The sequence below is a fragment of the Crocodylus siamensis genome, chromosome 3 (genome assembly GCF_052110815.1).
Source record: "Crocodylus siamensis isolate JL-2025a chromosome 3, ASM5211081v1, whole genome shotgun sequence".
NCBI lineage: Eukaryota > Metazoa > Chordata > Crocodylia > Crocodylidae > Crocodylus > Crocodylus siamensis.
Window position 1 is genome coordinate 27,988,277 of NC_143397.1, and position 23,981 is coordinate 28,012,257.

Genomic DNA, 23,981 nt, shown 5'->3' on the forward strand with positions numbered 1-23,981 from the left:
TAAAGGGTCTGCCCTATGGCATCCACAATTAAACTGTTGTTGAAAGACGGGGAGCGAACACAACTTGTTGCAGTTTATATGGTTCAGTAATGTGGATGACAAAGGGCTTGCTGTAGGGGCACATCCTATCACCACTGCCCAGGTTTTTCTGGCGACTGCAGGTGTTTACTAGGTAGACTGAGATCCTGCATTACCCTCTGTTCATTAGGATTTCCTTTTGCCACCAGTGGAAGACCTTGCAGATTGTGCTAGGATCAATATCAGGGTCCAACATCATGGCTACACTGCCACTGCTTTCCTATCTCTCATTCAAGTTTGGATGCTTTAACTTTGGATCCTGACCTGCAGTGAGACATGTACATTATACAGCTACTAAAAAGTGTGTCCCACAGAGAATACAGAAATCAATAAGGCACATTCTAAAGTTTACACAGCAGTACAGTAGTTACAATGTGACAACAAATCCTTTCTTGGCTCATTGTTTCATGAAGTATTAATTTAACTTTGAAATTATTTAACATTGTAAAGGACTTTACTTAAGGACAAGCAACAGTTGCACCATTTTCTTTCTTTCTTACCTCTACCACAGTTTTTCTGGCAGCTTTGCACATTGGTTGATTGAAGTTTCTTGCAGTCTTCCTGTCATTGGAAAAGAAGGAAAAATCTAAACATTAAATTGCCAGTAGAAGTAGAAATACGAGTATATGGCATTCCAGATTAACCTATGCTTACATTTGGCTGTAAAATAAATGGTATAGTATTTTTTGTCAGACCCTTATATGGATAAAATGGCCGAGAGAGAGAGAGAGAGAATGAACAGTATTATGGAATATTATGGGACACCAATTACAGCTTCACATGCTTTTTAGAAAGATGTGCTAGCTTTTGCAATCAAATATTTAGTGCTAAATTCATGTATTAAACTATTCAAAGCCAGTAGCAGCAGCAACAGCACTCATTCTTTCCTATTACGTCAATGCATGCTGCATTATTCCAAATGTACATTCACTACTGGGCAGAGATTCGCCATGAACTCTGTAAACTATATCTCATACATACCTTTAATGTGGCATGCAACATTTATGGGAACAAATGGTGAATGCTAGCATAAATGCATTCTTCTTTACTAACAACATCTCTTCTACGGCAGTTCTGGCAGGCTCTATACAAAAGGGTGCTATGTGCTCCAAATGTTCTTATGTACTAACTTGTCATATGGAAAAACGCCCCCTAAGGAGTAAGAATGAACCAATAATACATTCATTTCTGACACAAGTCAAGCTCTGAATCCAGAACTTAAAGGAAACAAAACGTCATGTAACCAATTTCAGTCCTTACACTACGTTTAAAAAAAACAATTTCTTTACAGAATTGTAGGTTCATAATATGATAAGTAAGTGCTACTTTCTATTAGAGCTGGTCAACATTTCTTCAACTCTTTGTTTTTGTTAAAAGCAAAACATTCTGCATAAACATCAGTTCTGATGAAAATTTCATCAAGAAGAGTCCAACAGAAATTAAGTTAAAATCAGGGGGAAGGGGGGGCCAAGAGAGAGAGAGAGACTGTGCCTCTTGCCCAATGATTATTAATTATTCATATAAAAGTAGAACAGCTCCCACAGAGAGCTGGAAAGAGTCCAGTGAAAAATGACGGACTTTATTAGAGGTCTGGGAAACATGATTTATTTGATAACCATCTTCAAATGCCTAAAAGGCAAATTATAGAGAAGACAGAGATAGAGTATTTTCCATGGCCATAGGGGACAGGACAAGAAGCAATGGTCTCAAGTTTCAGCAAAGGAAATTTAGATTAGAAATTAGGAGGAACTTACTGACTATGAGGTTTGTCAAGCATTGGAACAGGCTACCTAGAGAAGTTATGGACTCTGCATCCCTGGAAATTTTCAAGAGCGAATTAGATGGACACTTGGCTGGACTGGTTTATAAACCATTCCTTCTCCCCAGGTAAAGTCTTTATAATGGGACAATCGTGCCTTCAACAGGGATCTGGGCTAAATGACCTCATGAGGTCCTTTCTAGCCCTTTTCCTGGAAGGCATCTCATGTACATTTTCCTCAGATCCCATGAAAAGAGACCAATTAGCAGGGATCCTGGTTTTCTCCAATTTAAAAAAAATCCCCAATTTTTGGTTAAAAAAGTAACTCCAATTCCACATTTTTCAGTGCTTTAAATGAAACACCACTAAAATATATATTAATGGAACTGAGGTTACTTTTTTAACCAAAAATTGGGGATTTTTTTAAAATCAGAGAAAACCAGGATCCCTGCTTAGACTGCCTTGCAATTAGACCACTTGCCTAAAGTGTGGGGGTCCTGAGGTTCAAGTCCCATCTCTAAAGTCAGGCAGAGCAACATAGTACTAAAGGCCCTAGAAGTCCTTGGCTGCCTCCACTTCATCCATTCCTATCTGTTGCATGTCTGCATCCTCCAGTCGTCCGCATTTAATTTCTGTAGGTCTGACATTACATCATCTAGCCATCTTCATCTTGGCTGTCCAGGCAGCTGTCTCCCTTCCAGCGCCCCAAGGAGCCCTTTCTTTGGTGTCTAGAGGGCTTCAAGTCTTTTGACATAGCCCAGCCACTATAGTCATGCTCTAATTTTCTGCATCAGGGTTCAGTGTCTGCACAACTGACATAACTCATTATTGGGGCTTGTATGCCATTTTTTTGGTATGTGATCATACTATGCACAGAAGATTTTCTGTAAAATCTTCCTTTCAAAACAGTCTAGTATTATTTTGCTTACTTTTGAGAGAACCCAGGTCTGACTGCCATAGTTTATACATGGATTGACTATGGACTTGAAATTTAAACTTTCCTTGGATTAAGCTTGACAGGAGCTTGTGCAGTGCAAAATAGGCTCTACTTCCTGCTTCTATTCTTCCTTTAATTTATTTTACCATCCTGTGCTATGATAGAACCTAAACATTTGAAGTGGGTCACTTGTTTAAAATGCATGTAATTTATTTTTACATGAGGTCCCTAGTTTACTGCTGTCCTATTTACCAGCAGACACTGTTTTATCCATGTTCACTTGTAGTCCAATTCTCTTTGCTACATTTGTTAGTTGGGTATACCGAGCTCCTACATCATTCATATTTTTACTTATGAGAGGTCTATCATCAGCATATGTAAGGACTTTATGTTCTCTGTTCAGGGAATTCCTCCCCTCATATATGCTCCTGATTACTTTTTCCAGTGCCAGACTGAATAGCAGCAGAGACAGACCAACTCCCTGTCCAAATCCAGTTCTAACTGAGAAGAAGTCTGATTATCTTTCACCGTTTCTGATTTGTTTCTTGATTCATGCATACAAACTTTATTGAGTTCAGTTAGTTTGTTGGAAATTCCTAATTCAACTAAGAGGGCCCACAAGGCTTTCTGGAAGTCTATGAACAGAATACATTCTGTGGCACAGCAAAGAAATTAAAGACTTACAGGTTTTTTTCTTTTGTTGTTTGCTTTGTTTTTACAAAATTGAGTTAGTTTCTGGGTATCCTTACTTCCCAGCTTATATCTTCTTATCCTCTCACAAGCGTTGTCCAATGCACATCACTAGCTTTTTCACCATGAGGCGCTTTGGGCCAACACTGCCACCTCCTGGTTTTCCATGTTTTGGCAAGTGCCAAGCACTTTCATGCTAATTTCTAATGCAGGAAAACAATGGGATAAAAACATCTGAAAACTTATGTGGAGGGCTGGAAACTGTTTTATTCATAGTTAGCAGAAAATATAAGATCTCCAGGGGAGTCTAAAGGAGGAAATAACACATTGTTCTTTTAGTCTCCCATGGGACTGTTTTTGTTTGTTTGTTTTTAAAAAATATAAGAAGAGAGAGAGAGCTCACACAAAAGGATTTAAGTACATATTCCTTTCTCAGTACATGACTACAAGAATATAAATTACTAATCATGGTGAGAGGAAAATATACTCCTAAAACTAGCCAGAATTAAAAAAATCAAGTGAGACAGGGGAACCATTTTCGTGCTAAATGCACACTTAATTTTTGAGCTTTACCATAGATAATAAAAAGCAATCCAATTAAAACATTTCATCTAAAAAGCTCTAAAAACAAACTACCTTTGGGGAATAAATACTCAAGTTATTAGATGGTATGTTTCATAGATTTCATAGACATCAGGGCTGGAAGTCAGCTGGGGTCATAGGATCCCAGCAAGATAAGCATCCAATTTACTCTTGAAGGTGTTCAATGTAGGTGCTTGAACCACCTCCGCTGGCAGACTGTTCCAGACCTTGGGGGCTCCTCGGACAGTAAAGAAATTCTTCCTTATGTCCAGCCTAAAACGGTCTTGCAGGAGTTTGTGACCGTTCGACCTAGTCATCATGTTAAAAAACTATCAAATAGTTGTGTGTTCATTAAGGTCTTGATTATATTACCTTCATATCCCCAGCTGGTATATCACTTGTACGTGCATTTATTGCAACTGAATATGCATGCCCTGTAACTGACACTTACAAGCATGCTTGAGTACAAGTGTGCTTTTAAAAATAAATAAATGGTAACATCAACATGCTTTCTCCACGAACACTTTTTGCAATTGAAGTTCACATGCATCTCTTTAGTGGGACCCTTGCTGCTCCTCTGAGCTCTTTAGTTATGAGCATAAGCATTTTCTGAAGGTGAAGGACCTAAAAGCAGCATTCTTCAGAGGCTGCTGTTATGGTTATGTTTATACTGCAGTCATAAATATGGCTTGCAGCATGGCGCCATGATTTTCTCATTACCTCGGATGCTGCTAGCAATATAGCTGTAGCAGCACAGATTTCAGCGCAGGTTTACTTTCCTTGCCACTTCACAAGATATAATAACCTATACTGAGCTCAGTGTTACCGTGACTAGAATGCTACCCAAACTACCCAGGGTCTCTCTACAATACTCTGCATTTAATCCTATGGCTAGAGTACAAGTGTACCTTAATTGCTGAACTTCCAACATCCTTATGCTGAGAAAAAAGCTCCACTTTCCGAAGCTCCACTTTTTGAAGGATATTAGTACTGAAAGCATCTTCCTTCCTTTTCCTTAATTTATAGCTCATAATATCTAGTATGTATAAATATACCGTAAATTGTCCGAAGTAGTGCATCACTGACGAGGCAGTCTAGGTAATGAGTAATCGGTAGGCAACTCCTGCCATCTTAAATCAACACTAAATCTATTCATTTAGGAACCCAAACTGAACTCAAGCCATTCCAACAATATTCACTTTGAAGGTGGCTGAAACAAGACACTTGCAGACTAGAGTAGTGCCAGCCAAGCTACATCCAGTATGTACACACTGACATTCACGTTCAGGAATACACCACACAATGGGCTAAAATTCACAAGTGACAAACCTACTGCTGATTTTGACTGGTTTACAGACAGGCTTATATAAGAGGGGCCTGCAATAGCAGGGGGCATGACTTCATAACACCAGAAGGTCCCTTCCAGTCCTATGGCGAAAGGCATTGGTGCTGATGCAAAGACATCACAACTATGCTTGCAGAATTACTACAAGTAGAGTCCAGAAGGGCACCAGTACTGAGTGGTACTGGCTAAAGAGATGGTGGATACTCCATCTAATCTAGACCTACTAATGAACTTACAACTAGGGCTGTGCAAAACAGAAGCATTTTGTTTTGACCAGAGTTTCAATGTTTCGACAGACCAGTGTTTTGTTTCGACTTTTGTTTCAAGTCAAAATGGCTGCTAAAGCCTGTTTTGTTCATAGGATATAAGGGGGAAGGTCGAAACAGGCTATAACTTTGTCATTTTGAGCCAGATTTGGACGAAACATGCAGAAATTATAGCCACTTCTGAGGGTATAATGCATGCAAAGCTTCAAGAAGAGAGGTGCAGGGAGTTCAGAGAAACTGCACCCCAAAAATCTTGAGAGCAATACTCATGTCACATGTATGTGTTAAGCCACAGTGGGGACAAAACTGCATATGTGGTAGCTCCTCCTGAGGCCATGAAGCCTGCCATGTTTCAAGGTGATAGGTGCAGGGGGGTTGGAAAAACTGCACCCCAAATTCCTGAAAGCAAAACTTGTGTAACGTGTAAATGCTAGGACGCAGTGGGGTCAAAACTGCAGGCTTGCTAGCCCCTGCTGAAGCCATGAAGCCTGCCAAGTTTCAAGAAGATTGGTGCAGGGGTTCGGGGGAACTGCACTCCAAATTCTTGAAAGCAAAACTTATGTCATGTGTATGTGTTAAGTCACAGGGGGGTCAAAACTGCAGGGATGGTAGCTCCTGGTGAGTAATGGTCACAGTCTGGACACCCTACTTATGAAGTAGTTTTTCCTAATGTTGAGCCTGAAACAATCTTCCAGGAGTTTGTGACCATTACTCCTAAGTTTTCCCCGAGGGTGTCCTGGTGAACAATTGTTCACCGAGCCCTAGATGTATGCTTCTGATGTAGTGGTAAACTGCTACCAACTCCCCCCTCGGCCTTCTCTTTTTCAGGCTGAAGAGTCCCAGGTCCCTCAGTCTTTCCTCATATGGCTTGCTGTGCAAGTCTCTGATCATATGAGTGGCCCTTCTCTGGACTCTCTCAAGCTTTACCACATCCTTGTTAAGGTGTGGAGCCCAGAACCAGGTGCAGGGCTCCACCTGTGATCTCACCAGTGCTGAGAAGAGCCAAGTAGAGCAGGATGTAGAAGTAATTGGCTTACCTGACTAGAAAAACAGACAAAGACCAGAAGTGCTGATACTGCTTAATTCAGTTAAATGTTCTGAGATAAGGAATCCTGCATGCCTTGGGTTATCCTTAGGTTATCTTGATATCTTGCCCTGCGCATAGATAGTTTGTTTAAGTAAACTTCCTAAATTTCTGTGTAATTTAATATTGTTTTGTTTCTCAAGGTGTATTTTTTATCTCTTTCTCTGTCTTAAGTATAAATACACTTGTAACCTTAGAGAGTCTGAGAAATCCTTTGAAACAGACAAGTGGGTGATTCCCCTTGCTGCATGGAATTCTCCCTGTGATCACAGTATAGCCCTAAATAAAGAAAAGCTGGCTCTGTCAGTTCTGATTCAACCACAACATGAAGTTTGATTTCTTCCACCAGGAGAATCACTTCTTTGCAATGGTTTTGCTGGAGATGCATCAATTGATGCATGCCAGTGTATTGCTGGCCCTGCTGGCTACAGCATCGCACTGCCGGCTCACTTTCATACTGTGGTCAATTATTACCCTCAGGTCTTGGTGACAAGTGATGGGGGATCTTCAGTCCTACTGCCTGATGAGAGGCAGCAGTTGCACAAGCACCCATGTCATGAGTTTTGCCTGTCAGCAGCTAGAGGAGCAGGGCCCCAGAACCCCACCTGCACCTATCTCCTGGACAGCTGGCAGGCTTCGTGGCCACAGCAGGGGCTAGCATCCCTGCAGTTTTCACCCTGCTGCGCCTTAACACACAGTGTCACCCATGTCACAAGTTTTTATTGTCCGCAGCTTGAGGTGCAGTTTCCCCCAAAACCCCTGTACTTATCTCTTTGAAACTTGGCAGGCTTCATGGCCTCAGCAGGACCTAGCATGCCTGAAGCTTTGACCCTGCTGTGGCTTAACACATACATGTGACATGAGTTTTGTTTTCAGGATTTTGGGATGCAGTTTTTCCAAACCCCCTGCACCCATCTCCTTGAAACATGGCAGGCTTTGTGGCCTCAGTAGGCGCTAGCATTCCTGTAGTTTTGACCATGATGTGACTTAACACATACACTTGACACCAGTTTGGCTCTCAAGACCTTGGGGTGCAGTTTCTCCAAATCTCCTGCATTTATCTTCTTGAAACTTGTCAAGCTTTATGCCCTTGGATGGGGCTATCATTCCTGCAACTTTCATCCAAATCTGGCCAGAAATGACAAAGTTATAGGCTATATTGACCTTCCCCATAATAGCCTATGGGCAAAACGTTGAAACAGTGTCAAAACGGCAAAATGTTTGACTTGCCTCATTTTGTTTCAAGGCTGTTTCGACCACCTGTTTCATTTCAATTTTGCTGTTTTGACCTTGAAACAAGTCAAAACAGTGTCAAAACAAAACCGGTGGCAAAATTTCACACAGCCCTACTTACAACCAGTAGAGTTCCTGTTGAATTCCATTGAAGTTGCCCACCCAAACAGTGGAGCCTAGTTCCAAGGTGAAATCATCTTATGCAGGCACTTATCGTAGCTGGCTCAGGAAAAGTAATTTAAATCTCCCTGTAACTAAGGGATGGGTTTTTGGTTCTCTTTAAAGGTATCAGAAATATTTTGGTTACATTTCCTTGGTTAAGTGCACTTTCCTTGAAAGTGACAGCTATTAGAACAGCCCTCTTGTTAGGCTAAGTTTGTCTAGGGGTCAGTATAAATTTATTTGGAGATAATGCAGCTATGGAGGTGCATATCAAACACAAATTTGGCAGGGCACAGAAATAAGCTTTATCCAATAAATTCTGTGCTTCGGAAAGACCTGTTGCAGTTCAATCACATGCTTCTCAGCTAGTGTTAGAATCTATCAGTGAAATATGATGGCCTGTGTATAGCTGAGGCTAGAAGACCACATTGGTTCCTTCTGTTCTTAAAAATTTAAGACATATACCTTAAGTCCTTTTATTGAAGTGAAAATGTAAAGGTTTTCACCTGATCCTTTAGTAGGAAAGGGACTAAGGGTCTTGTCAGATTGCTTCATTTGAGCTACTGCCAGAAGGTGGCAAAGACTTAGGATATATACTACATATGCCGTCCCCGACCAAAACATGGTAAAACATGACAAGAAAACAACTCCCATAGTTCCAGTCATGGGCAGCACCAGGAAGACTTCAGCTCAGTTGGTCACATCAGAATACTGCAAAATGATAAGCAGTAGGTTATCTAGTAGGACTGTCCAGCTGGCAGGTTCCACTGTCTTAAAGTCTATCATGATTTCTCCTCTCTACTTTTCCAATGGGCTATACATAATTATTAAACGGCCTAACTATGGTACAATTGCCGTATGCCCTTAGGCATTGGTGAGCATGTCTTCCATAAAGGAGAGATCACCATTAACTCTGAATTAAGTTACTTCATTTGGTAAATTCACTAACTGGATGCTTAAGTGACTTCTACTCTATTTGAAGCATTCCTAGTATTCATGAGACCTCAGGAACATGGGGGTAGAAGAAGGAAGCTGAGTGAAAGTGAGAGGGAAGAAGACAGACAGAGGGTGATGCAACAGAACAGCGGGGTCCAACCTTTTTGGCCAGTGCACCACAAATTAGCCCCAGAACCTCCCTGAGTGTCCTTCTCCTCCCTGATCTGTTACTCTGCTCTCTACTCTCTGCCCTGTGTGCTCCCTACCCAAATTTGCTTCTCTCCTTTCTGCTCCTGGCCCTGTGCTTCCTGCCTAGTCTGCTGCTCTTTCTGCTTCCTGTCCTGTCTTCCATTGCGCTGCCTCCCCCTTCCTCAATCTACTACATGCCACACACAGAGAGGTTGTTTGTGCTGCCCTGGCATACATGTCACAGGTTGGCCACGCCTGCAAAAATCGAGTTATCAGCAAGGAGACAATGGGAGAATGTGGAAAAAGAAAAGGAGAATACAGCAGGTATATGACTGTAGAAAGGGAGAAAATGTCAGGAAAAAGATGAGTATAAGGAAGCACATATGGATCAGAACAGAGATGGAAATGTCAGGGAGAGCAGGGACAAAAACAGGTGGGCGAACCAGAACGACAGTTTCTACGTCCCAGGGTCTGAAGAGGGGCAAATGAACAGCCAAATAACGAAGCCAGTGTTTCTTTGTAAGAGAACATGTAAGATTCCATTTTCAAACAGAAATAGTGACATCTTCACTGAAAGGTTGAATACCAGCAATCAGACAACGCGATTCTTTTTTTTCCTTTTCTCTCTCAAGAAAGTTATGACAAACCTCTACGGAGAGCAATACCCCTTTCTGAATTCCTGGTTCCTTCAATACTTAAAAAGGTGAATCACTTAGTTTGATACTTTCTTATAAGAAATTACTGGTAGCTGCCACACTGCTTACCTTTTCTTCTGCCAGCAGCAAAACAAACAAAAAACTGCTGTTAAAGTGAACCTCTCCACTAAATCTCTGGGGGAAACCAGAGCAAGAACACAATGCACCTGCTAGGTTTTGCATTGGTCTCAGATTGTGACTAAAGCTGTGTTCTAGAGGTTTATAAGGGGACCCAGGCCAGTTTCATCACTGTACCAACTTGTAAACTTTTCATTAAAGGATGGTTTTCCCTTAATGTAAATGCTTGGTCTAAAACCACTGAAGTCAACAGAAGTTGAACTACTGTCTTCAGTGTGGGGCAGAACGAAGCTTCTATTTAACTATTTGGATTACAGGTTAATAGCAGCTGGCTATTATTTCCACATATGTGAATGTCCCCAACATGCTATCCTTCAGAAAAATAGAAATCAGACCTTAACCCCAGACAGCAGTGTGCCCAGAATGCTGTTATATTTCTCTGTAACCACTAATGGCTTTCGTCTATTCTGCCTCCTTTTTAACCCCAATTTTTATTTCACACCTGCATTTGTATTCTCCAGGGTCATTAATATAAGCAATATAGCCTGCCACCTTATAGCATTGTAATTTGGCAGTAGGGCAAGAAACCAAAGTTAAAAGTGAAGCCAGTAAAATATTCTTTTGCTATCAAACAAGAGATAGGATTCCATTTTCCTTTCATGATTCGAACCACAAGAGAAGCTTTTCTGCTGACTCCTTGGTTACTGTGATAATAAGCAAGCCGTACCTGAAGATGATGTTTCCTGCACGATCAGCCTTCCATGCCTTTACAAGTGCAAAATCACCTGTAATTGACTTCTCCATAATATAATGACGGCCATCAAATTCTCTCACCTGTAGGGAAAAATAATTCACTATTAAGATGCGGGTTTAATCAGACAGACTAATTAGATACTGCTTACTGTATCTGATTTATTTTTCAGGCAATTCAATTTAAATTTTCTTTTGTTTCTATGTGAGTTTTTGGCTGAAAGACTGGAATTCAAGTGGATAATAGCAGAGAAGCATAAGGAGGCAGCAATTGAATTTTATAGTTGTTTATATCTTCCTTGGTTAGACAAATAAAACCAGAATCAAGGACTTGATCCGGCTGCACCACCTACTGGAACTCAGGATGTATTGTTCATTCAGCACTGCACTGCAAACACAAAGTGAGACTCCTCTACTGCTGAAATAATATGGACCAACTGCATATGCACACTAGGTAAAATTCACCCACTGAGGCCCCACACAAGGTCTATGTATCCTTTTAGGCACCTATTGACACCCCACCATCATGCAGACACTTTTAGACAGGGCTACTTTCAGCTGCTGTCCTCAGAACCTGTATTTCCTGTTTCTCACAGAGCTGTGTTTTTAACTGAGAAACAAACAAGAATCAATTACTTTAAAAGATCCATCAAATGAGATACATTTGTAGGCAGAAACTTTCCGCAGATGTATTTATCAAGGCCCCAGCTCTTCAGAATTATGGCAAAGCTGCAAACAATGGAATCAGCTGAAGCAAAGCAGAACACTGTGGGTGCATTAAAGGTAGAAACCAAAGTCCAGCTCTGGTAAATTTATCTCTAGATTTAATAAAACACATCTGTTTTCTGTTCAGAATTGTTTAATGATGCTCAAGGCAAAACTCTTGGAAAGAGATTAGGAAGCTAGAAGAAATGAGTCTCACTGGAAATCATATTAAATCACCAGAGGCTAGGCATTTATGCATCAGAGTATTTCTGTTTGAATTTGTCAATTGCTGAGGCCCAGAAACAAAAGGTGCTGGACCTTGCTAAATCCTTAGAAGTTTGGATTATTTCAAAAGTTACCCAGGCTGAACTGTGTTGCTGTGTACACATGAAGAAAATGCAAAGATAAAAGTTTTGAACCGTTTCTCAAGCACTGCCATTATATTCAAAACAGTTGAGACAACTCAGCAAGCCTGCATTTGTACCGTCTTTAATAATATGTAAGCATACCCCTCCATAACGAAGAAAAACTTTGGGTTCCTAACAGTTTAAATAAAGGGTACGGAGGCTGAAGTGATCCTGGATTGGAATCTTACTACTTGTAATGAGTGAGCCACAGAAGATGGCATAATTCTGGACAAAGGAGAGGAGCTTGAGCTGCCTAACACTCAAAACTAAGTCAAAGAGTGGTTCCCTAACTTGTGACAGAGAGATGCTAATCAACTGTCTACATCAAGCAATGATACTCATACTAGGGCTCCCAACCCACAGGCTGCTATTCAAATTACTACCTGCAATTCTTTTTTTAGGCATGCCTTTCATGATGAGTGCAAAGCTCTGCATTTGGAACAGAATAACCACATGCAAAAATACAAACTGGGGAGTGATGGGCTAGGCAGAAAAGGAGCCAGAAGTTAGAGAACCAGAAAACTAAATGAGCCAACAGTGAGTTCTCATTGCAAAAAACCAAAAAAATGCTAACAGCATACTAGTGTGCATTAACAGGAGTTAAGGGAAAGGGAAATGATTCTTCCACTGACGAGACCACACTTGAAGTACTGTGTTCACTTTTGGGAACCACAATTCAAGAAAGATGCAGACAGATTGAAAAAAACCAGTGGACAGAAACAAAAATGATTAGGCCTCAGACAAATGATTTATGAGGAAAGATTGAAAGAGATAGGAATATTAGTTTGGAGAAGAAAAGACTAAAGGAGAATTTGATTATAGCTGTCAAGTACCTGAAAGGTGATTATAAAGGAGACATATATATTGTTTGTGATAGAGATGTGCATAGCTTTATATACATATTATCATTTTGTTTTGCATTTAAAAAAAAAAAAAAAGGATAGAAATAACCTTTTTTGTGGCTGTGGGAACAGGACAAAAAACTAACCTCAAACTGCAGCAGAGAAAATTTAGGCTGGAGATTAGGAAGAACCTTTCTGACTATGAAAGTGATCAGTCATTGGAACAGGCTACCTGGAGAAATTGTGGAATCGCTATCCCTAGAAACTGTTTGTTTAAACCAGGGGTAGGCAACGCTTCATAGATTTCATAGACATTGGGGCTGGAAGGGACCTCAGAAGATCGAGTCCAGCCCACTGCCTCAGGGGCAAGAAGCCAGCTAGGGTCACAGGATCCCAGCAAGACGAACATCCAAATTTCTCTTGAAGGCATTCAAAGTAGGTGCTTGAACCACCTCCGATGGCAGGCTATTCCAGACCTTGGGGAAGAACTGTAAAGAAGTTCTTCCTTATGTCCAGCCCGAAACGGTCTTGCGGGAGTTTATATCATCCGACCTTGTCATCCATTAGGCACAGATGCACAGCTAGAGGTAGAAAAAGGAAACCTTTTCCCTTCCTCTTTAGATGACAAGACCCAGGTCCATCCATTCTTATATAATACATTCATTATGTTCCAGGTCTTGCTTCTATAGAGTTCTTGAGTATTCACATTAGTATCTGAATGGGGAAAAAAATATCTGAAAAAGATTGATACCACGTCAATTACACTTTAAGATCTAGCCACACAATAATCTCCCTTTTAACTTCTTATCTAAGTAAATCAATTCTTTAATGCTGCATATCACATCTTGAGAAATCAGAGAAAGGATGCAACTAAAAACAAGCACTGTGGTGACCAGACATCAGCTGACAGACGGAACATAAATTCAGGTGTAGAAACAAGACGCATAATGTGGAAGAAAGCTGAAGTATCCAAAATTCTGATAATAAAAAGCAAGCTCTGAAAAGGAATGGAGGGAAGAAAGAGCAAAAAGCTCACTTATGGGGCTCAGTGAGGAGCTGCTTAAAGATCTGAGCTTAATTAAATGAATCAGGTACCAGTCATGAAACAAGACAACCAAGTAAAAACATTCAATAACTTGCTGAAGGAGGTGAAAAAAAAAAACAGAATAGGTTGCTAATGGTAGCCAAAAAGGTTAAGGACTGTAAGAAAGGCTTCTTTCAAGGGAGAAGAGAAACGGTAAAGAGGAAGTAGGCCACTTAATACATTGAAGAGGGACACTAAATTAGATCTTAAAATATCATAGTGATAAGTTCTATGTAGAAACAAAAAGTAAATTACTGGTTGCACGAAAAATTACATGCAAAAGAGAGAAGAGGACACTAGCCTGCACAATTAAGACATCCTTTTAAAAAGAGCTACATAAAAGCAGCGAATACTTCAAAAATAGCATTGCCTTAGCTCTAATGAGGTTGCATAACCTTTATTTGGGCAAAGTACAATCTCTGCTGTAACCAAATGAGCATCCAGTATCAGTAACATTAGCCACTTACTGTTTGTGGATGCTTCCTTTTCTTCAGATTTTCTCCGATTTCCATACATAGGTCCCGTTTCTCAATTTGAAGCATTATGCATTTCATTTCTTCATGATTTTGACGGCTTATAATAACAAACCATATTTCCCACTATAAACCCCTATCGGCAATATCTGACCATGATATACACATGAAAATCAAGCTCACTTTTATTTAACAAGTGTGCTGCCTTTTCTGATTTCATCTAGTTATCAGGCTAGACACAGTGAAGTTAAGAATGGCTTGGGGGAGCTGATATTTCTGTTTTTGCTGTGAACCTGGAAGGAGTTCAGACTCTTAGCATGAAGGTTTTGTTACAGTGGAATAGCTTCTTACCTCTCTTGGATGACTGGCAATGGCAACAGTGCCATCTGTGTTGTATTTGATAGGTGCTCCTCCTTCTTGCACCAGTGTCCCATACCCCGTACTTGTGTAAAACGCTGGAATTCCTGCCCCTCCTGCACGGATTCGCTCTGCCAGGGTGCCCTAGAGGAGAACAAGCAGATAACAGACTTCAATTTGATTTCCGCAAAACAGCAAGTATGTTATGCAGTTTGTGCACACTTTCTTTGGTCTTGCAACTTGGGGCTTTTCTTATCTTTTTTCACTAACTAACATGACTGAAAGTCATTCAGTCAATTTTCTCCTTTTTTTATTCTCTTCTGCTGATGTGTATAGCATTTGGCAATAAAACCAGCCAGTTTTTCAATAGCATATTGTAGTCAAACTCCCTGCTCAGTGTCAGGCTCTAGCTCTTTGTTATATCTTATTTGCCCCTTGCTTAGCTACTTGTTACCTGGATAATCAGTCACAGTCATCCATTCTGTATCATCTTCCTCATTCTCCACTTAACTGCCTAAAAATAGTCCTTTATATCAACCTATAAATTTGCTTCCTCTCTAGTCCTCAAACTCTGATACTCTAGAACAGGGATGGCCAGTCTGTAGCACACATGCCGCAAGTGGCACACGCAGCCTGTGTGTGTGGCACACAGGAAGTCAGGGAGGAAATGCAGATGCAGCAGTGACAGATAAGGCAGAAAACAGAAAGCAAATTGGGTGGAGGGGAAAGGATCCATATAGCACTCAGGGAGGGTGCTAGGCTAATTTCTGGCAGGCCTGCCAAAAAGGTGGGCCCCACTGCTCTAGAGTAGTCGTTCTCAACCTTTTCAGACTCAAGGCACCCCCCCAAAAATTTTCAGAATTTAGCAGCACCTCATTTTAAAATATTAATATAAACAAATTATAATATAAGCAGTATAATTCTACTATGAATTGTTTTTGATTATATAATAAATATATCAAACCAAAGCACATAGGGCAGTTTCTGCTCATGCCAGTGGTGCCAGCACTGTAGCATCCCAGTTGAGAACCATTGGTCTATGGATAGCTGCTAACATTCAGAGTTAGAATCATAGAAAATGAGGGCTGGAAGGGACCTCAGGAGGTCATCTAGTCCAACCCCCTGCTCAAGGCAAGACTATCCTCAACTAGATCATCCCAGCCAAGGCCTTGTTTACCCAGGTCTTAAAAACCTCCAAGGATGCAGATTCCACAACCTCTCTGAGTAACCTGTTCCAGTATTTTACTACCCTTCTCATGTGAAAGTTTTTTCAACTTCCCTTGCTGCAACTTGAGACCATTTCTCCTTGTTCTGTCATCTGAGACATTGAGAACAGTCTAGCTTAGGGGTGGGCAAAATGCAGCCCGCAGGCCAGATGCAGCCCACCAAGCCGTTCTATCCAGTCCGTGGGGTCCCTAATGATTTTGGAAAATTAATATTAATCTGCCCTGGGCTGCCTGTCATGCAGCCCTCGACGGCTTGCCAAAACTTAGTAAGTGGCCCTCCACCCAAAATAATTGCCCACCCCTGGTCTAGCTCCATCCTCTTTCTAGCCACCCTTCAGGTAGTTGAAGGTTTTATTAAACCCCCTTCAGTCTTCTCTTTTCAAGACCATTCTCCAGCTGAGAAGCAATGCTTTTTAGTTTGAACAGGAAACAGCAAAGGAGGAACACCAAGTTGTCGGCTTGAATAAACAGAAGATTACTGTATGATCTCTTAAATTTAATATGCAGAATGCACCACCTCACCTGCATTCTGTCCTGCCTTATTGTCATCATCATTATGCAGTCTAATATTGTGCGTAATACAACTTATCAAATCCCACCCTACCCACTAATTCCTGTACAAAACCCATGACTTCTGATTGATTAAATGTTACATCTTTTTGAAAGATATGTAATCTTGATGTAAATATGGATAGCCCATCTAAAGTTATTGAAGATCAACTACATCTAGCAAGTTGCTCCAGGTGTTAATGAATTTTACTGTTGAATATTTACATTTCGTAGGCCCAGAATTGTCATAGATCTTAATTCACACAAAAACATCTGTGAAATTATTTTTTCAAGGTGGGGTTACTGATTATGAAGTGGGGAGAGGAAAAGTGGATTGTGAGGTTGGAGGGAGTAAGGGGCATAGTGTGGGATGGAGGATAGAAAATGTTTGTGGTGGAAGAATACGGAGCAGCCCATGGTAGAAAAGGGTGCTGGATGCTTCTTCATTTGTGTCTGGGATTCTGATAAGGAGCATCTAGCCTAGAGCCAAGAATGATTACATAGTATAACAGGGCCAGGCATTTATTTGGGGCAGAGGGCCGCTTGATGGGTTTTGGTGAGCTGTCGAGGGCCACATGAGCAGCCCCACCCCTTCAACTGCTCCACCCCCTGATTGCCATCTTGGGCCTGGAAGCCCCACCCCCACCCCTGACCTTTGCCACCAGAAGCCCCACCCCCTGACCCCTACCACTGGAAGTCCCTCCCCTTGCACAACTTACCAGGTAGCAAGGGGTTGTGACCCCTCTAACATCCTGCCCCAGCAGTGGGGTTTCAGGGGCATCAGACCTCCCCCAGAACTTTCCCTCTACCTGTGCCAGCTGGTCCCAAAAGGACCACCACCACTTCTGCTGGCCAGTGCCGATCCAGTCGGGCTCACCCCGTCCCCAGCAGCACCTGGAAAGTTGGCTTCAGCCACATGCTACTCTGGATGGGACAGACCCAGCCAGATCTGCACCAGCCAGCAGAAGCAGTGGCAGAGCCGTGTGCCGCTTGGGATGGGACGAGCCCGGCTGGGGCAGCAAGGGCTCAGCTGCACTGCCCCCTGCCTGCACCGGTCAGTGCCGAGTGGCACACAGCTCCGCAGCTGCTTCTGGGTGAAAAATAAAATGGCATCATCCACCAAGATATCATATATCTGAGATGCATTCCACAGTGAACTAATGTGAATGAGAGTCCTTTTGCAAAGCAATGACTTTTAACAGCCAAGCTTCTGAAATGAACTTAGAACAATTTGGTGGAAGAGTTCATGAGTGAATTTTAGTCCGAATGCTAGGAGCTCTGGCCAGCAGAAGCAGCGGCAGAGCCGTGTGCCACTCGGGACTGACCAGCGGAGAAGGGGGAAAATGCAGCTGAGCCCCTGCTGCTCCGGCTGGGCCCATCCTGTCCCAAGCAGCACATGGCTCCACTGCTACCTCTCCTCCCTGGTGCTGACTGGGCCGGAGCTGCGGCCCAGCTGCTGCTTCCCCTTCCCAGTGCCAGCCCAGCCCGAGCAGCACAGCACAGGGAAAGCTTGCCCAGAAGCCACTTTCCTAGGCTTACCTGCAGGGCAGGGCCCTTTCCAGTCCCGCACAGGAGGCAGAAGCTGGCCCAGACACGGTTTCCCCTCACCGGCGCCACAGGTTCTGGCCCAACTCCTCTGCCCCTCTCAAGCTGCAAACATGGCCTGAGCCAGGGGCGAGGCGAGGCCAGCTGGGGCAGGCCGAGGTCGGGGTTGGTTGCCTTGCAACCAGAACCCAAGGAAACAGCCTGAGGTGCTGCAGCCGGCAGCTGATGCCGCTGGAGGCTTTTAGAGGGGCGGTTGCCATTACCTGGGTTTTGAAGGGGCTCTGTGGGCCGGAGGGAAGTGCTTGGCAGGCCGGATGCAGCCCACAGGCTGTATTTTGCCCACCCCTGTAGTATACACATGGCAAGGGTCAGATTTCCACAGCACAGGATTTCAGGTCTTCTTCCTGGCTTAATTAACAATGTCCTCAATTCTGGGAGTATGTCTAGTCTTTTGAGATTTCAGAGCTTATGTTTTAGTAACTGGCTCCACATTTAGAATCATTTAATACATCTATCTATATTGAAGACTGTAAAACTAGCTTTATGCAGCTAGTTTTACAGTCAGATCTAAACAGATGTATGATCAATGATGGCACTCTACTGTAGCCTTGTACCCAACATTCCTGAGCCTTAGCTATGTTAGGCTGAAAGGCTAGTGTATAAGTAATACATGATAAAACAAGTAAATATATGCACGTTCAGATTTAACATAAAAGTACTACTAAAATAATAATTGGTTATTGTCTTTCTACATTTCACACAAAAGTCCAATTCTAAATCTTTTCCACAAGGTGGCAGACATTATGTATTTACTTCTACTCTCACACACAAAGCTGCAAAAATACAAACCTTTTCCTGTGGCACAGACTACAGCCAGAGACTGTTTCACCAATTGCATTTAAAACTACCAGTAATTGCATGCCGTTATATAAACACACTTTTACAAGATACCTTCTCTAATTTAAGGCCTACTTTTTTCTAGGGCTGGCAAGTTGGTCAGTTGACTGGATACATATTGTCAATTGACTAGTCAATTGACTGCATATTTTTGACCCATGACCGATTGTAGATTTTTTGGTAAAAATGCTAATTATTTTCATAATTCTCGTCAGAAACATGATTTTTTTGTTGTTCTTGACATATTAATGGAAAAATTGTGATTTTCTGTGTATTGTTTGGACCTACTGGCAATTTTTTACTATTTTTTACGAATATTTATCCGGTCAATTGACCAAACTTTATTTGACCGGTCAAATACCCAATGCTGCTTCCTTCAGTCTCTCACTCATCTTGTTACTTCACATGACCACACAGTCTCCCAAATTTCATAGACAGACATCAGGGCTGGAAGGGACCTCGGGAGATCATCGAGTCCAGCCCCCCGCCCAAAGGACAGGTAAACAATTAAATACTCACCTACAGCAAGTGTGCTGGAGCCAGCCCACGGAGCTATGACAGCATTCATTGCCACAGCAGAGCCCCATGGCAATTGACACTGACTGCTCCCCTGCCATCAAATTTCTAGGCCCATGAGGAGCCCCATGGGCTGGGATGACATGGTCCTGTGCACTAGCCACTCCATGTCCATGTCCAATGCACTTGGTCACACCCATGAACTAACTCTGCCCCCACACTGGATCAGACCTACAGACCTACGTTGTGAATCAACCATGCACTGGACCAGGCCTGTGCACTAACCCCACGTGTGGATCTGGCCCATGGACTGGCCCCACACTACTGTTCTGGCCCACGGGCCCAAAATGGTTAAAAGCACCAAGTTAGTTTATAAGGTGCATCTGTGCCTTGTTGTCTGCCCCACTTTATCTTTTCACCATTGTCCTCGAACCATTACTCCCCACCTGACCACAGTCCACCAGTGCCTAGGATTCATTTCTCACCCTCTCTTCCTCTTCCCAGTTATCTCCTCCCTCATCTCCACAGACTGGGTTATCTTCTATTACTGCTCCACTCTGCTCACTTTCACTCCAAAATCCTGACTTCCCAGTTCAGTAACTTCCTGGCTTCCTTCCCAAAGCTGACTCTTCATCTCCAGAGTACTGAACTCTCTGCCTCTGAACTTTCTATGAGCACGAACCATGTGGGGAAAAAATCTGTGCCTTCCCTGTTTTTCTAGCATACTGTGGATGTTAACAATAACAAACAGCAAACATGTCATTTTTTTTTTAGCAAAGCAATTTATCACCAAAAATCACAACACTTCATAATGAGCAATCCATTTTCTCAAATCAATAGCAGTCCACTCCAAAATGTTGAGAAACTGCTAGGTGTGTTTACAACACAGCCCCACCTATAAGAGAAACAGAACTACTGCATAACAACATTAAAATAGAAAAGATATCTTCAGAAAATAAGATTAGTATCATCTATCATTACAGCTTTAAAGAATTGACTGATCCTTTAAAGAAAGCCTCCTACCTGAGGTGTAAGCTCAACTTCCAGTTCTCCAGATAAATACTGCCGTTCAAACTCTGCGTTCTCTCCAACATATGAAGATACCATGCGTTTTATCTGCTTACTTTGAAGTAAAAGACCAAGTCCAAAATTGTCAACACTATATAGAAAAAGAATAATACAAGGGTTTATAATAGCAAAATGCTTTGTATCTTGAAAACACTTTATAAACATTAGTGAATTAACAGAACTGTTAAACTGAACTGGACTATTGTTCTAGCTGTAATGGTCCAAGAAATAGGAGAGCAGCAAGATTTTTTTGGTGACATCTTTTACTGGACCAGTTGGAAAAGATATTAGACAAATTTTTGGGAACAATGTACTCTTTGTTAGATCTGGGAAAGAAGTGGAAATAATCTAAACTAAATACAAGATAAAACAGCGGCTTCTGTACAACTCCACATGTAAAACAGACACTTGAAGTTGGTGAGGAGGACTGTAAATTAAGAGGTAGGGTAGATTTGTAAGTTTGGTTAGTCTAAAACATGCAAATCCATCCTGCCTTCTACTTGACTTCAAACTAACACAGCTAACTACTTCTCTCTGTAAATTAGGAGACCAGAGATGCTATCAAAAGTAGCTTCCCAGCAAGGGAAGAGCAGTGGAATAGATAACATAGGTATGTAAAAGAAAAAAACTATTCAGAAAGGAAAAGGGTCTTTATTACCTCTGGATTACTGAGAGGTTATAGGAGTCTTAGATTATAACCAAGACATAAAACCATCATCTATGTTTAGTCCGTCATATTTTAGTTAATATTAGTGTCAACACTAATTAGATAAATTAATCAACTAAAACTTAAAACATAAATTAACTGATTGCCACCTAAAATTACCTGGATAGCAAATTTATTCTCTTCATTTTACAGATACATAAATAGATGTAAAGAGCAAGTCCTGGTTTTTAGAGGAAGTAAATTGGAGAAAAAATCCAATAAGCCCCAGCAGAATATTGTGCTCATGTATGATCCAGAAGCTGTCAAACTTAAAACCTCACACTGTACTTAACAGTGTGCACAACTTACACATAGATGCCCTCCCTGTACCCTCAGGCATTAGACTAAATGATATAAGAAGATAGATCCTAACATCATTACTGGTAAGAGAGATAATAAGTGACAAAAAACACCTACTCCATCAACTGTTAACTAAAGACCTGGATAGATGGAGGCTTAAAAGTTGTAAACTATTTGTAGATGAAGCCCACAAGCTCCTAGAAGAGATTGGGGATGCTGAACTCAACCTATGGGCAGTAACTGAGTGGGCCAACCACTGGGAAAGGTCAGAGCTATTCCTAGAGCATTTTATACCAACACCAAACAAGTCCCCTGTTGGGCATGCCTTTGACAGAGGAGCATGGATCAAGCTCAACAGAAGACTGAGATGTGGATACGGACAATTCAAAACAACACTTCACAAGATGAACATCTTGGGCATTCCCCTGTGTGAACGTAGTGTCCAACAAACAACACTGCACTTAATTCAAAGCTGCAATCTTTACAAATGCCCAGATGGGGCAGATGGAATTTGCACATTGAGCAATAACACCAGACAGCGACTCATAGATATTGAAGTTGATTATCTGATGCCATACAAAAGTGAGAAAAGAAGCAAATGTCACAGCCACATTAAAATGTACCTACCCTTAGGCCTCAATTTTCTCAAGGGGAGAACATGCTAAAGCTTTTCTTTTAAAAAGGTATTTTGAATATGAAAGTTACAAGTGCCAGTTCAGTTCAGTTTTATCTTTAAAAGGTGCTGCTTCTACCAATAAACAGCCACAGCAAGTCCTAACCTGCTTCTGGAGAACAAACAGCTAACTTAAAAGCATATCACATCTCCCCTTACACAGATGCCCAAGGAAAGGATAAGAAGAGAGGAAGCTTGGAAAACGAAGAAGCAAATCCCCACACACTAGTCAGAAAACCAGACTGACAGCCAATTAGGACAGAGTTTTTTCTATTTTAATTTTCTTGTTATAGTAAACATTGACTTCCTTGTTAAAAACAAGACTTCGAGGAAAGACACTACAGGTGCTATTAAGATTTTTCTTCTCTGAGTCACTCTCCCAGCTGATGGGATTATATTAGTTTAAAATAATGCATGCTAATGTTTCCACAGTATCACATTAATGCTACTACTATTATTTCTAATACTCTAAAGCAGTGGTTCTCAACCAGGGTGCACAACATCCTGGGTGCTCTGAGATCCTATCAAGGGTGTCTCAGAGTACCATGCAAAGCTGGCACTGTTAGGTGTGCAAACATGATTAGCAAGATTAACTCAGAAGACTACAAATAAGAATCCACACCGTTCAACGCATTCTGGCCCGTTGTGGTCTTTCTATTTTCTTTGTGATAGAAGAATTGCTGTATTATTTGTCTGTAGTCAAAAAAGTGAAAATTAAAAGCTGGCATTTTCCAAGGGGTGCCCTAAGTCTATCAAAGGGTGCCTTGAATCTGAAAAGATTGAGAATCACTTCCCTAATGGTCGCTATTGCATCCTGCAGAGCTGCTATGATACCTGGTTCTCTCTTGGCAGATCATGGTTATATTTTGAGCCACCTCCTAAGCTTTTTTTTAAAAAACAAACAACAAACAAAACAAAGCTGTGCCTGCCTCTCGCTGGGCAAGGGAGCCGTGAGTGAAGCCCCCATGGCTGCCTTACCTGGACCCACCCCTGCCCAGCCCCAGCCTCCCGGCACTTTAAAAGGTGGGCTGCAGGGCTGTGCTGGACAACTCCCGGGGGGCACCTCCCAAACATTTTGGATGGTTTAGTTTTTCTTCGGACATGAACACTGTGTATCCCCAGAGGCTGGGGGGGCCACAGCAAGCTCCCGCAGGTGGCAGCAGTGCTGTTGGGGGCGGGGGGTGGTGAGCACTGACTGGTGGTTGGTGACCACCCACAGATGCCACAGGCAACATCAGCAGCAGCCAGCGGCAATTAGGGACTGCCCACAGATGCCATGTCAGCCGCACCTTTTTGCAGGGGGTACACCACCAATCTCAGGAGGTGCATGTGCGCACCCCCTACATGTTGTCAATGGTTTTGGAGACGTTTTTTGGAGCCTTCCATTGTGTTTCAGATTTGGTGTTTTGGGCACCAAAATGGGCCAAAACACCTCTGAAATTAAACATCTACTGACATTTCACAAAGCCTACAAAAAACCTTTCCTGTCCCTACAGAAATTTCATCTTGATACACTACTTTATGATTGCAAAATTGTCAAAGATTTGATACTGGAACATGACATGTGCTATCTGGAGACTTCCCATATTTGCAATTCTCTGAGGCGAGGATTCCACTGCTATAGAATTAAAAGAATTCAGGCCAAAAAAAAATAAAAGATTTAAACCCCCACTGAGCATGACAATCATGCAAGCTCAAACACTATAGACCTGACTTATGAGATAATGCAACATTAATTCCTCACCCAAGACAGATGAGGAACAAACAGAACAAGTCCAAGGAAAACAAGTAGTATCATCAGGGACAGTGAAAGCACTTCTGCGATGCACCTGACCGAGGTTCTTTGGTC

General features: G+C 41.9%; 1 protein-coding gene across 1 annotated transcript in view; it reads right to left on the minus strand.

The window, feature by feature from the left end:
* OXCT1 (3-oxoacid CoA-transferase 1) overlaps positions 1–23,981 on the minus strand; it is a 121,704-nt gene that overhangs the window by 84,046 nt on the left and 13,677 nt on the right. The window contains exons 4-7 of the mRNA XM_090038003.1: positions 20,409–20,544; positions 14,647–14,796; positions 10,762–10,868; positions 579–639 (exon numbers count right to left, since the gene is read on the minus strand). Coding sequence (XP_089894129.1) covers positions 579–639; positions 10,762–10,868; positions 14,647–14,796; positions 20,409–20,544 — 454 coding nt within the window. The remainder of the gene's footprint in view (positions 1–578; positions 640–10,761; positions 10,869–14,646; positions 14,797–20,408; positions 20,545–23,981) is intronic.